At 41.4% G+C, this 14,391-nt stretch overlaps 2 protein-coding genes across 5 annotated transcripts in view; one reads left to right on the top strand and one right to left on the bottom strand.

Moving 5' to 3' along the window:
• ARL6IP5 (ADP ribosylation factor like GTPase 6 interacting protein 5) overlaps positions 1-543 on the bottom strand; it is an 8,846-nt gene extending 8,303 nt beyond the window's left edge. The window contains exon 1 of the mRNA XM_027700632.1: positions 167-543. Coding sequence (XP_027556433.1) covers positions 167-342 — 176 coding nt within the window. The 5' untranslated portion in view covers positions 343-543. The remainder of the gene's footprint in view (positions 1-166) is intronic.
• A 1,675-nt stretch (positions 544-2,218) lies between these two features.
• Positions 2,219-13,960, top strand: UBA3 (ubiquitin like modifier activating enzyme 3). 4 transcript variants are annotated; one of them, XM_027700382.1, is made up of 18 exons: positions 2,219-2,262; positions 2,380-2,421; positions 5,163-5,283; positions 6,236-6,316; positions 7,103-7,185; positions 7,746-7,826; positions 8,460-8,503; positions 8,793-8,857; positions 9,663-9,818; positions 9,940-10,042; positions 10,526-10,639; positions 11,118-11,171; positions 11,609-11,645; positions 11,725-11,806; positions 12,305-12,405; positions 12,524-12,587; positions 12,694-12,748; positions 13,190-13,960. In XM_027700382.1, exons 1-18 carry the CDS (start codon positions 2,243-2,245, stop codon positions 13,276-13,278), a joined length of 1,392 nt encoding a protein of 463 aa, XP_027556183.1. In that variant the 5' UTR covers positions 2,219-2,242; the 3' UTR covers positions 13,279-13,960. The 4 variants fall into 4 exon arrangements, with proteins under 4 accessions (XP_027556183.1, XP_027556180.1, XP_027556179.1 ...); XM_027700379.1 differs by having other exon boundaries at positions 2,225-2,273; XM_027700378.1 differs by lacking the exon at positions 2,380-2,421 and having other exon boundaries at positions 2,228-2,262.
• The last annotated feature ends 431 nt before the right edge of the window (positions 13,961-14,391 follow it).

Genomic DNA, 14,391 nt, shown 5'->3' with positions numbered 1-14,391 from the left:
GGGGGGGGAAGCAGCTCCCCCGGCCCTGCAGCCCGACATCCCGCCCAGGGCCGGGCCGAGCCCCTTCCCGTGGCACCGGGCCGGGTCTCAGCGCTCCCGGCCCGGGGACCAGGGCCCCCCATCCCGCCGCCCCCGGCCCGGCCGCGCTGCGAGGCCGCGCACTGACCCCACGATGGAGACGAGCGCGGCGGCCACCATCAGGTAGTTGGTCTGGTAGTAGAGCAGGTTGCTGACCACGCGGTTGTTCCATTTCGAGATGTCCTTGAGGTCGGGCAGGGCGAAGCGGTCCGAGCCGGGGAAGAAATCGTCCCAGGCCCGCAGCGGGGCCACCTGCACCTCCATGGCCGCCGCCGCCGCCGCGCAGGCTCGGGAGAGCCGGGCACCGCCCCGGGGCGGCTCCGGGACCGCCGCACCCACACGGACAGACAGACAGCGGCACCGACAGACACACCGACACCGATACGCCCACTAGCACCGGCCCCGGCCCCGCTCCTCGCTGCCGAGACCGCGAGTGAACGAGCGGCAGCAGCGGCACAAGCGACGGTGCGAGTCACCGCCCGCCACACGCCCAGGGATGGCAGCTGACACGGGCTGCTGTCAATAACCGCTGCAAATTCATTGTTCCCTCAGCAAATGGTGATGCACGTTTAATATTCACGTGCCGAACCCGCTCCGCATCATCCGTGAGACAGGGGGAGTGTCAGCCCCAGCCACGGGGGGCCTGGGGGGTGTCCCATTGCAGACTGGCTCTGCTAATGGGGGTGCTGTCTTCAAGGTGAATTTTCTGCCTTCAGGCTGAATTTTCTCGCCTTTTTTAAACGTAATTGATGTCAGATAACTTCAACAATACAAGTTGTTTAACGAAGAAAAGAACGTTGTGTTTTCAAGCATTGCGTAAGATTAGATCACCCAAATAAATATGCATTAGGTGGGCGGGGAACATGTATTAGATAGGCGGGCTTATGTAAATTTTACTTATAAAACATGTAACCCTCTTGGGATGCTTGATTTGTGGAAACCTACACCTTGCACCCTGCGCAAAATAAAAACGTCTCCTTCCTAAACTAGACTCTGTGACTGTGTTTAGAGAGCTCCTAAAATCGGCAACAGGGTGATTGTGCCTTTGGAGGGAAAGGTTGGTGGCAGCAGCTATGGTGGTTCAATCCCAGCAGTCTGTGTTGGAGCACTTGTGTTTTCAGGCTTTCACACTTCACCCACCATGTGTGTACCACACAACACCCCGGGTTTGCTGCAGGCATCAAAGTCCTTCTCAAAATGCAGACTGGTGAGCCAGGAGGCTGACAGCTGCTTCTAAAGTTTGGGAGTCCAAGGCTTGAGAGCAACCCTCGTGAGTCCTGCTCATCTGCTCCCCGTCCTGTGCTCAGACGCCGTTCCCTAGTTCTGGTTTATATTCGATCCCAGGAGAGCCATGGGTACAGCCTGTCCGGCCTCTGTCCAGGGAGTGCTGACAAGGCAAAAGCCATTGTGGTGGGCAGTGACCAGCCCCAGGCTGCTCCCACACCCATGTTTGGTCTCAAGTCATCCTGTAGGCTCTAACGTACCCTGAGAATGCCCTCCTGGGTTCCCCGGGTAACTCTGAGTTCAGAGGAGTTCAAGACGATCAGAGGGATGGAGCATCTCTGCTATGAGGAAAGGCTGAGAGAACTGGGACTGTTCAGCCTGGAAAGGAGAAGGCTTACGGGTGATCCAGTTGCTGCCTTCCAGTACCCGATGGGAACCTACAAGAAAGGGACTTTTTACAAGGGCCTGGAGCGACAGAATAAGATGGATTGGCTTCAAACTGAGAGAGGGCAGGTTTAGATTAGATATTAGGAAAAAACTCTTTATTGTGAGGGTGGTGAGGCCCTGGCACAGGTTGCCCAGAGAAGCTGTGGCTGCCCCATCCCAGGAAGTGTTCAAGGCCAGGCTGGACAGGGCTTGGAGCAACCTGGGCTAGTGGAAGGTGTCCCTGCCCATGGCAGGTTGGAACGGGATGATCTCTGAGGTCCCTTCCAACCCGAACCATTCCATGGCTCTATGATCATCAGGGAGGTGGGCGCAGCTGCCGGGGTCCGGCCAGGGAAGGCGAGAGCCTCCATCTCATGCATCAGGGGTTCCGCGGGGGTCCCCCCGCCGTGTCACCAGGGCGATTATCGCGATTATCGCCCCCCCCCCCCGCGGGAAACAACCCCTCGGGCCCGGCCCCGCCCCGCGCGGGGCACTGTGGGAAGCAGAGGGAGCTATGGCGGATGGTGAGGAACCGTAAGTGCCCTGTATGTGTGTGCTCGGCCGCCCCCGCCCCGCGCCCGGGGAACCCCCTCCCTCCTCCCCGGTCTCTGTAGCGCGATACTGACCCTTCTTTTATTCTCTCTCTTTTAGGGAGAAGAAAAGAAGGAGGCTAGAGGAGCTGCTGGCGGATGGGTTAGTGCGGGGCTGCGGGCCAGCGGGGGCAGGGGCAGCGCTTGGCGGGGCGGGGGCAGGGCAGGGCAGGGCAGGGCAGGGAGAGCCGCAGCCCCGCGGGAGATGAGGGACGGGGGAGGCGCGGGCAGGGAGGAGGGAGCCCCAGGAAGGATGTCACAGGCGGGGCAGGGCTTGGACGGCAGGGGCTGGGGGAGAAGGAGCCCGGCCGGGGGGCTCGCCCGGGAGTTGCGGGCTCGCAGCTTGGCATGGTGCGCTCAAGAGCTTGGGGACGACACGGGGGGAGCTGCCTTGCCGGCCAGGGAGCGGGGAGGGCCTCCGGGCTAGAAGCAGGTGCCTAAATTTTTTGGCTGAAAATTTAAAAAAAATTCAGGCCGCGGAACAGTTGGCCTCTGCTTGTTAAAAGCTTTAAATTCTATGCACCTGCCTTAAAAACTAATGCTGAGAAATCTTCAGCATCATCTGCTTCCGTCCTTTAGCTGCTCCCTTCCATCTGCCTGTGCCCCTTTTCCCAGGGATCACAAAGCCGGCCTGCCCGAGCACCGGGCTCGCAGGCAGTGCATGTGTGTGTCGGGATGAGGGTCACGAAAATCCCTGGGCATGTTGGATGGGAGGGGTGCATGCCAAGTCCCTCAAAAGCATGGAGCTTCGGGGATGTGAAAGTGGCAGGGAAAAGTCTGAGCTTAAAGCAGTATAAGGACTGTGGTGCTCTGAGATTTTTAACGAAATTTAAAATGAAAGCAACTCAGTGAAATAAATAAGAATTTTGTTAAACTCTCACGACACTTGGTAATGCTGTAACAGCACAGAAAATAAACACTTTTTAAAAAGTCTCTGAAATATAAAATCTCAGGTTGAATTATTGATGTTTTTCAGATCTCCACAATGTCCAACCCTGCAAAAACCAAACTGTAGTACAGTTGCAAAAGTGAAACTAGATCTTACCATTTTGCCTTACTTATAAAGTGATATAGACATTTAAACACACAAGGAATGGTGCTGCTTAATGGCTGTTTATAGGGGCTATATAAAAGGATAAAAAAAAGTTGTTCTTAATGCCACCAAACACAGCTTCTACACTCATTTACAGAAAAGCTAAAAATTATAATATCCACAGAAGCAGGTTTTGTGATGTCTACTGACCTATTTTTTTTGTTAAAGTCAGTGCTTAGTGCATATCCTGAAACCTGGTGTACAACAGGTGAGGAGTTCTGTAGAGGGAGTGTTGTGTTTATTTACACCATTTCCCATTGTGTGAAATATGTGTATTTTCACATTATTGTGAAAACTGGAGAAGGTACAAAAGTGCAGAACAGGTCAAAATCCCCTTATGAATTCAAATAATTTTTATAGCTCTTATTTAACTGCCCATAGAGTAACTAACTTATCTCGAAAGTTAATCAGGAAGGAGTTCAGTCTGCAGTCAAAATATCATAGAATCCTAGAATAGTTTGGGTTGGAAGGGACCTTAAAGATCATCTCATTCCAGCCCCTGGCCAGGGACAGCTGCCCAAAACAGGTGAATTATGATTTATTTATTCCTGCAGTTTAGACTTTTTCCCTGTTACTGAAAATCTTTTGTAAAATCAGTTGTCTGTAAGTTAAAGTTACTGTGGACATGCTGTGTGGTCCATGTTCTGAATGCTGTGAAGATAAAGGAATTCACTCTAGATGTTTTCACTACATTTTTGAGTCACCAGGAAGTTGTAATAAATTCTAAATATTGCCTAACAGTTATTAGCCAAGTGCTTTTCATAGGGCTTCATAGAAGGAAGCAAATAACACTCCTTATCAATGGTGGCACAACCTTTATACTCAGGATTGGCAAAGCTCTTTTATAAGGAGTTTAGTTCTGTATTAATGTAGAACACAATCATATATGTTGAGTGGAGCTCCTATTTAAAAAGGGGAGTAGCTGATGATCTTGCACTAGAAAATCACTTGAGAGCTGATTTTAAACTATTCCAGTAAGTCTCTGCAGTTTAAATTTATACTCATGTACTACTAAAAGTGACCTGCAAAAGCAGAAAAAGGGTACTGGGGTATTTTGTGTAAAATTCTGCCTTGAAAATTCAAAGGAAGATAACTAGAAACTTTCCTTTTTGCAAGTGAGACTGTTACTGCTGACAGGCTCAGGGATGACAGAAAAATGGGGGGTGTTCTAAATTACATAGTACCATCTGAGGGTGAAGAGCATTCAAGATTTATGTCTTTTTTAACACTTGTTCAAATTAACTACTCTGAAGGTTCAGAGGACAATGTTGGGGCACGTTACTGTTATTTATTCAGTGCCTCACAATTGCTGTTACATACTGGTAATTCTAAATTTATGAACTTAAAAAATCTGTCAGAAAAAGGATACAAGACTTTACAGATGAAAAAAAACACCCTCAAAATCTAAAGGGACAAGCTCCTTTTCTTTGCCCTCTTTAAATATGAGGGAAATGAAAGAAATTAGACTAGACCCCTTTTTCACTTCAGGTCAACTTTTACTAGTAGCACTTAAATCAATGGGTTTATTGAAATGCCTGAGGTTTTTCCTCCTCTATGCATATTTATATTGTTGCTTTCTAGTTGCACAAATAAAACCCAGTCATGCAAATGCTCACGTGCATCACACACACAGAACGTGCAGATGCATTTGTATGAGTGGTCAATAATTTAGGTGGTTTTTAATATAGAAAAGTTGGAGGTGTGGCTTTTTCTCTATGATTTTGCAGCTGAATTTACTGTGTTCTGTGCAGAATGGCTGTTGATGGTGGGTGTGGGGACACTGGAGACTGGGAAGGTCGCTGGAACCATGTAAAGAAGTTCCTCGAGCGATCTGGACCATTCACACATCCCGATTTCGAGCCAGGCACTCAAGTGAGAAACACTTACTTTCAATAAAAAATCTACAGTGTGTGTTGCAAAGTAATGTAAACAGGTTCATTAATTGACCCACCAGCAATGTGTGAGTACTAAAACTGCATGAAGAGCTTGTATTTTAATCAATTGAACATTGGGGTCCCAGAAGAACATACTGTGCTTTTTTTATAAGCTTATATTTCTAAACTGTACACTGTCATCTACGAGCTTGCTGTTATCATATATAAATATATAACAACATATGAATTATGCTCTGTCTTTGAGTTTTACATGAAAAATAGCAGCATTTATCTTCCATTTTTAAATAATTTGATACAGTGAGAAATTCATTGTACTTGAAGAAATTACTGTTAATATGGGTACTTGGAGAACTGGGAAAGATGTTTAGTAAGGAAAAGCAAAATTTAGGCTGTTTTATTAATTTCTTCTGCTTTCCTTTTTTGTACATTTTGCTTTAGAGCTTGCAGTTGAAAGTATTTTACTATTACCTTTTTAATGTACTGTTCCATTATTTACTAGTTGGAGGCTGGGGTGTAGTGGAACAGTTCACAGAAAGCAGTTATATAGTTAAATATTTCAGATCTTTTTGGCCAGCAATGTTCCCTGTCTGTTTAGGTTTATTTAGTAATGTGTATGTATATGTATATCAGTGAAATATTTGAAGGAGGAAAACATTACCTCCTTAAGCCAAATAATAATAAATGTGGAGCTTGCTTTTTTCATGGTCAAAATTAATATAAAGACAATACTGATATCAATAAAGGTCTTTCTTTACTCTAAATCGGGATATAGGAACTGCTGATTAAAGTCCAATATATAATTACTCATGGAAACACAAAGTTGCTTTATCTGTAACTCACTAGTCACTGAAAATTTATGGTAACATGTTTATAAGGGTTATGAAACAAGGGACAAATTGTATTAATTTTATGTTTTATGTTTTCTGCAGGCCCTTGATTTTTTGCTCAGCACATGTAAAGTACTAGTTATTGGAGCAGGAGGATTAGGATGCGAACTCCTGAAAAATCTGGTAATAACTCAGTTTTCACCCTTTGCTTCTTAGAATCTTCTCTTTTTAACTAGAGAATTTATATAATATTAATTATATATTGTTACTAGATTTCCAAGTTCTAATCATGTGTAAAATAGATGATGATACAGACAATAAACTTGAAGAATGTTGTTAATAAGCTTGAAAGGTGGTAGTCTAATATGTTGCATGTTATTTATTCAGCTCTCTCAAAGTTTGTCCTAAGGGACAACATGCTGCTGTTTATGGAGTGTAGCCAAAAGTTCATGTGCAGCCTTAGAGAGAGTCTGATGCTGGTGATTCTCCCTAATTACCTGATCCACGTAAACAAAGTAAACTAAGAACAAATTGTGCTCATAATGGTACAAGGAAGGACTGTTTGGAATTCAGTGGTGAAAATCAGACTCATAGGATCGTTCAGGTTGGAAAAGACCTTTAAGATCGTTGAGTCCAACCACAAACCTAACACAAGATTTCCCTGGTGTACAGATTACCAAGAGGTGTTCTGTAGTTTCCTTGGCTTCTCTGTGTTAGGATTAGGTAGGATAAAGCAATACTGCCTTCAGCAGAACATTGTCTTTGACTGTTGAAGTGTTACTAATTCCGTCTGTAAATACCAGCACTAACAGCCCAACAAAGAATGACCAGGTACCTGTCTGCACACGGAATGAGGAGCAAATACCTTTGTTCCTCTAAAACATGTTTTTTTTGGCACGTGGAATGAAATCTGGGGGTCTGTAAGCTTTTTATTTCCTATTAAATGAAGCTGACATTCTCTTTTCACAGGCACTGTCTGGCTTCAGACAGATCCATGTTATTGACATGGATACTATAGATGTCTCTAACCTCAACCGACAGTTTCTGTTTCGGTAAGTGGTGTTTTCACAGTTCAGCTTCTGGATTTTTAAATGTGCTTAACCAAAACACGTGGCTATGATCATTATTTTGGTTGGACAAGATGTTGTTAAAGATTACTGAACCTTCATACCACAGTAGTACTCAGAATAAACTAAATGTTGCTAAACTTCTTTTGGGATCTGTGGTGTCATAGTTTGAGTGTGAAGAAAATGTTTGTTCCTTACTATTCCAGTAGAGCTAATGGAAGAAGTCACACTAAAAAATAATGTACGCAGGCTGAAATGTCAGATTTTCTAGTGCCATTTTCTTCTAAGCACAATGAAAAATTGTTGGATTTTTTTTGGTGCTGATAACTGTGGTTGCATGCACATGTTCAGGTAACTCCGAATATCTCTTATCTGATGCTTTACAGGGATCATAGAATGCTTTGGGTTGGATGCTTTAATATTACCAGGTCAATAAATTGTGCTAAAGTAACAGTTAGTCACTTAATTTGGTATTGCAATGCATAGAGACTGGAGAGATTGAATCTGCTAAAATAATGCATTTGGAATTCCTTGGGTTTTCCCAGACCGAAGGATGTGGGGCGACCAAAAGCTGAAGTTGCAGCAGAATTCCTGAACAGCCGCATTCCCGACTGTGCTGTTGTACCGTATCCTTTTGTAGAGAAGTAGTGGCCCTGAAGGCTTCAAAATCCTAGAAAACTCTGTAGGTGGTAAGAGTATCCAAAGTATTTTGCTGCCATCCTCTCTTTTTCATACAGTAAAGAAGGGATTCATTCAGCTGGTGATTGAGAATTCTTTCTCAGGAACATTAGCATCCAGGGAGTATGCATGGGAAAGGCTCAGCTTTAAGAAACTGTTTTGTATTTTTCCACTGAGTGTTTTTATTCAAATGCAATATTGTAATTTTCACTGAGATACTGGAATTACGGGTTTATTCACCAGAGTGTTTTGAGTACTTACTGGTAGGAGACATTAGTTTATAAACTTAGAGCAGCACTTGCTGATAGGGGACTTCGTGAGAGCACATGTTTTGAGCTTCCTAAATATTTTGCCTGCTGAACTTTCTCCTGTTTGTGACTATTACATTGTGTCTCTTACTTGTTTTGTCAGATATTACAGCTGCAGCTGTGGGAATTTTGAATCTCAAATCCCATAGTTTTTTTAAAAAAGTCTTGTATAAAATTATAGCAATAAATCAGATAATATTTTGGCCTTAGGTTAGCAAATAGGAAACAGTAAACTTAACTATAAATATATTCCTTTACTGGGCTTACATTCAGGTATTTTAAAAAGATCCAAGACATGGATGAAAGCTTCTATCGACGTAAGTGGAATTTGTGTGCCTGTCAAACACCCACCAGTGCTTTAGGGGAACCTCGCAGTTGTTGCTGCTCACTGCTTTTCCTGGCAGTTAGGTTGCTAATTATTTTAATCTTCTACAATATACTGGAAATAGAAGTAACAAATAAAATTTAAATACATCTGTGATACAGGTAATCTAGGGGAGATAGTTAAACCACAGTCACTGTCTCTGGACTGTTATGGACAGAATATTTGCTTGTTTTCAGAAATGTGCATTAGTATACATTTAAATAATGGTTTTTTCCCTCTAGAGTTCCATATTATTGTTTGTGGGCTGGACTCTATAATTGCAAGAAGATGGATAAATGGCATGCTGGTAAACTCTTCAATCTTTTTAAGGCCTGATTATTGCTTGGGTATAGATAACTAAGATTAAATATGTCGGTGTAGAACGTGTCATTAAAATGAATGAGGGCTGTTGAAGCTCACAGCTTTCTGTATCTATTTCTGTTTTCTTTCTGTGAACAGGGTGAAATGCATGCTCTCTTACCTGCCCTTTTCTTGAGGAGTGTTAGCCAACATTTGTGCAGTGCCCTGCAGGGGTAATTTCAAAGTTAGATTGCATTGTTTGTGGCCTTGTGCAGTCAGCTTTTGAAAGTCATATGAAGGAGAGTTCTTCTCTGGATGCTCCCATTGTGAACTTTGTCTTCATTACCCAAACAGTGCTTTTTGTAAATGCCATCTTTTGGAGCTGCAGTGTTACAGAGTTCAGTGACCAGAAAGCTGGTCATTGAACTAGGTAGTTTTATCATTGTGAATTTGTTTACAAAACAAGGATCTAGAGTATGTACCTGTATTTAAAAAAAACAAAACAGCAAACCAAGAATCAAAACCCCAAATCCTTCAAACCATCCAACCATTTGTTCTGATATACTGTAAGGAAATAACAGCATTTATCAGGGGAGGAGGTGGAGGGTGAAGGTGGTAGATAAAAGTCTTATGCACTGACAAATAAGTAGTGTTTTATATACTGTGCACCCTTAAAATAAACTGTGTATTAGGCCTTCAATCTTATGGTGTGACATTAAGAATAAAATTTTTAGAGTATGTTTTCTTCCTGCAACTTGTTTAAAAAATCCAACCAAACAAAAACCAACGACCCCCCTACCTTTATTCATTAGATGTCCTTTTTAAATTATGAAGATGGGGTACTGGATCCAAGTTCCATCATACCTTTAATAGATGGAGGGACGGAAGGTTTCAAAGGGAACGCTCGTGTGATCATTCCTGGTATGACAGCATGTGTTGAGTGCACACTTGAGCTTTATCCCCCACAGGTAATTCAACCAGTGATATTTCCATTTTTTATATATTCTTCTGATTTGCTGGTTTCTTTTCCTAGTACTATATATAGTGTATTACCTGGTTTCTTCTGGTTTTCTTCCCCTGCCCAACCAGGTCAATTTTCCCATGTGCACTATTGCATCCATGCCCAGATTGCCAGAGCATTGTATTGAGTATGTCAGGATATTGCAGTGGCCAAAGGAGCAACCTTTTGGAGGTAATTAGTATATTACACTGGTGCTAAATTGCCATTTCTCCTTTTAACTAACTTGAATTGGGAATATACAGCTATTTCCAATAAAACAGTCCTACCTCTTAACCTCATGTGACTCATGGTCATGTTGAATCTAAGCCTCCTCTGAGCTGGAGATGGATTTTTACTCCTTGAACTTGCTGTCCAGTTCCATATTTGCTCATATGTTTCTCACACTGCACAATTTCTTTCCTGACTTAAAATGTAACCTGTAACAGCTCTATAAATCTGTGCAGTTAAGACAGTTTGTGTATAGGATGTGTTAGAACTAAAGATGTTTGTAGAAATGTACTTTGGTTATTTAAAGTGTCAAGTTTTAAAAGCTTCATGGGGTATTTGTTTTAACTCCAGTGAAAACAAAGGGACTTTTTTTTAGATGATAAGAATGTTGTATCTTAAGAACTTTTGTAATTGCAACTTACCTGTAAATTCTTAACTTTACTGTAGAAGGTGTTGCGTTGGATGGAGATGACCCTGAACATATACAGTGGATTTACCAGAAGTCTTTAGAAAGAGCATCACAATTTAATATTAAAGGTGTTACCTACAGACTCACCCAAGGTAAGGGGATGGCATTTCACCAAGTTTGTGACATTTGCACTTAGGCTGGATTGGCATTCTTTGTATTTGTTACAACTAAGCTGGCAGCTCTGCTGAGAAAGAAATAGTTCTTTTCTCCCTTAAAACAGAAACAGCTCATTTCCTGTGCCAGCACAAATATTTTTATGATGAATCAGATGTTTAGGCATTTATGATAAATCAGGGGAACTTATCTGGGACAGAACTGAACATTCTTTTTGCCATTTTATTTTTAACCTGGAGCAGCTCCACAGTTTACATTACACTATGACCACTTTTGCTGGGTCAAAGAGTAAGAACAAAAGGATGTGATTTTAGCAATGGCAACATTTATGCCAGTTTAGGCTGGTTAAGACTATGGCATCTGTTCCTCACTGCTGTCCATGCCTCTGTTCACAGGCAAGTGCAGAATGCTGACACTCATTTAATCATAACAGAGCTGTATGTTTTGTTTTTACAGGAGTGGTTAAACGAATTATTCCAGCAGTAGCTTCTACAAATGCAGTAATTGCAGGTATGGTGGAAGAGCTCATTTCATTTCTGCTTGACTGACTTGAGAGTTTTGTAGAACAAAAATTTGTAATTGAGAACTTGGGAAGGATAATAGTAATTTTTAGATGGGTCTGGTTTATTCTTACAGACTCCTTTCTTTTTTCCATATAGAAACTGGATGTGATTGTAAAAATGTTAAGCTCGTTTTTGACTGTGGGAGTGAGCAAAAGCATTTGAGACTGGGAAAAAAAATGGGGAAACACAGTACATAGTCTCAGCATAGTTTCAGATTAGTGCCAAATCTAATGCATAGAACTACCAGCTGCCTTCAGATACTTCTTTTACTTATGACATATTGTTGAAGTTGGGGTTTTTTGTCACTTCTTTGGTACAGCTGTGTGCACTAATGTCTGATAGAGCTAGAAAGTGAAGAAATTGATTTTTTTTTTCTCATTCCAGCTGTTTGCGCCACTGAAGTTTTTAAAATAGCCACAAGGTATTTAATTTCTTATTAATAACATACATGATTTCCAGCGTAATGCCATGTATCAACACTAACCTGTTTGCCATTGCAGTGCATACGTTCCTCTTAACAACTACTTGGTGTTCAATGATGTGGATGGATTATATACATACACCTTTGAAGCTGAAAGGAAGGTTAGTGCCATTAAAGGCTTGAAGGGTTGTTTCCATGATTTTTATTTATGCAGTTTGTGTGTATTTCTGAACCCCAGTATTGAATCTCTTGGCCCCTAGCACTGAATAATAATATTTCTGAAGTTTTAAAAGTGGAATCTGTGATGTTACCAGTCTGCTACTTCTACAGAGTAGAAATACAAAATGATATGCAAATTTAAGACGACTCATAGGCAAATCTTCTCAAAAAGAGGTTATGACAACAATTGATTTCAAGGTTTGTAGTGTTAGATTTTTTGTCAGTTGAAATTTGTCATTCATAAGTACTTGGCTGCTGTTGGGAGTCAGTCAAATAGTGACAAACTTCATGAGGAATTGGGTTTTGTCATTAGTATTTGCAACAGTATTAATATTTCTAGAGCTAAAACTTTAAAAAAAACCACAACACAAACACTTTTGAGACCTTATTGGCAGCATTTCTAAAATAATATCTATCATAATGTGTATTCTTTGTTATAGGAGAACTGTCCAGCCTGCAGCCAGCTTCCCCAAAACATAGAGATTTCCCCATCAGCTAAATTGCAGGAGATCTTGGATTACTTGACAAATAATGCTTCATTGTAAGTGTGCAACTATGCCAACTTTTTTGGTAGTTTAGTGTTTCAAAAAGATAATTTGTAAATGTACCTTTGCCTGATTGTCTTTTTTGTTCTTTTTTTTTTAATGTTTTATATATAGGCAAATGAAATCTCCTGCAATCACAGCAACTATGTTTGGGGGAAATAAAACACTTTATTTACAGGTAATCTGAACATAAATAATTATCTTTAATAAACCTAATGTATTTAAATTTAATTTTCAGAACTTGAAAGGAAATCTTTGGCTTTTTTTTTGTTTTTAATTTGCAGACAGTAGCTTCAATTGAAGAACGAACAAGGCCAAATCTTTCCAAGACACTAAAAGGTATCATGGAGTTGTCATATGTAGATTTTCAAGTTACAGAAAGTCAGTTCCATCCCTCTGTGTGGATGTTTAGTTTTATTTTGCACTGTGCAGTAGAATGTGGTTCATTGTCCTTTTACATGCAATACACCTTTCTCAGGTACATGAATTGTTTAAAGGTGAAGTGCAGGCAGGTGCAGAGCAGATTGCAACGAAGCAAGCAGATAACTGCTGTAAATTAAACATACTTCAGTAGAGTTTTATATATATTTCTTTACAAGGTTTCTTAGTTTCCTGGTTAAATTAGATTAATATTTATTTAGCCAGTGAGCTGTTTGCAGCTTTATTTAATCATATTTATGGAAATAGCATTCATAACTTTTTGGGGTTTTTAAAATTAACAAAAAAGCAGCAAACCTCATGGGTTTAATTAAATTAATTAAACTTTTCTTTCCGTTTCAGAACTGGGGCTTGTGGATGGCCAAGAACTTGCAGTAGCTGATGTTACAACACCACAGACTATGTTGTTCAAGCTTCACTTTACCACTTAATTTATTCATAAGTAAAGTGCAAATACAGCAAGAGAAATCTGTGCCCACCTTGTAAAACAAATATACTCTGTGGGTGTTAAAGCAGCCTGAATAAGTGCTAGCATGGTTGAAGGTTAGAAAATCCAAACAAATCACCATATTTCAGAATTGTACGTAGAAGCCAATATTTGGTGGATTATATTTGTATAAATGCTTATTCATGTACAGATCTCTGATGTATAGAAATACACTTTTTCCCGGGTTTTTTTGGTCAAAATGTTCATGCTAATGTACTTTCAGACACATGGAACTTAAGGTGGCTAAAAGTCTTGTTTTTAAACACGTGCACACGTATATGCAAAGAAAGGACCTTTTAAAAGGAACCACAGCGATCTGGTTTTTAGTTGTAGCACTCCTTTGGACTTGCTGAGTCACCTTAAACCAGAAGAGGCAGTAAATTAAAATGAGCATTTTCCTCTTATTAGATATTGATTTGATCAATTTTATGAAAGGTTTTAAGTATGGGAGAGATGACTTTGTTTACAAGAAACACAAAAGAACAAAATGATCAGCTGTACATGAAAATACAGAAGTCTCTCCTCACTGTCCCCAGGCAGCCACCATGCACAGCATTGCAAGATTATGTTCAAATATCATTGGTGCTGTTAAGGTATTTATTAATAAAAATCATAAAGACACCTGAGTTTGTGACTAATTTGTGGACATTCAGGAGTGTTTATAGCCTCAGTTAAAAATTCCAGGGCATCACTTGGCTGCTTTGGTCAGAGACATCTCTCTAAGCAGCTCGGGGTACCTCAATCTGAGTCTGGTTTTACGTGTTAATAGTGTTAATTTTACATCTGTTAAAACTATGAACTGTGGGTCAGCTTTTCAGCTTAGTGATGGGACAAGGAGTAATGTGTACAAATTGAAACGGGAAATTCAGGCTAGATGTTAGAAAGGAATTTTTGGCTGTGAGGGTGGCGAGGCCCTGGCACAGGCTGCCCAGAGGAGCTGGGGCTGCCCCATCCCTGGAAGTGTCCAAGGCCAGGTTGGAACAACTGGTCTAGGGGAAGGTGTCCCCTGCCCATGGCAGGGGCTGGGATGTTATGGGCTTTAAGGCCCCTTTCCAAC

Source organism: Neopelma chrysocephalum, unplaced genomic scaffold (assembly GCF_003984885.1).
Source record: "Neopelma chrysocephalum unplaced genomic scaffold, ASM398488v2 Primary Assembly neopelma1_147, whole genome shotgun sequence".
NCBI classification, from domain to species: Eukaryota; Metazoa; Chordata; class Aves; order Passeriformes; family Pipridae; genus Neopelma; species Neopelma chrysocephalum.
Note: the sequence above shows the minus strand (reverse complement) of the source record. Positions and strands in the feature narration are given on the sequence as shown.

Bases quoted from the DNA above. Each gene is read 5' to 3' on its own strand.
- UBA3 (XM_027700382.1), top strand. From the start codon at position 2,243: ATGGCGGATGGTGAGGAACC. The intron at 11,807-12,304 runs GTTAGTGCCATT...TCTTTGTTATAG, and splicing joins CCTTTGAAGCTGAAAGGAAG to GAGAACTGTCCAGCCTGCAG. The intron at 12,406-12,523 runs GTAAGTGTGCAA...TTTTATATATAG, and splicing joins TTGACAAATAATGCTTCATT to GCAAATGAAATCTCCTGCAA.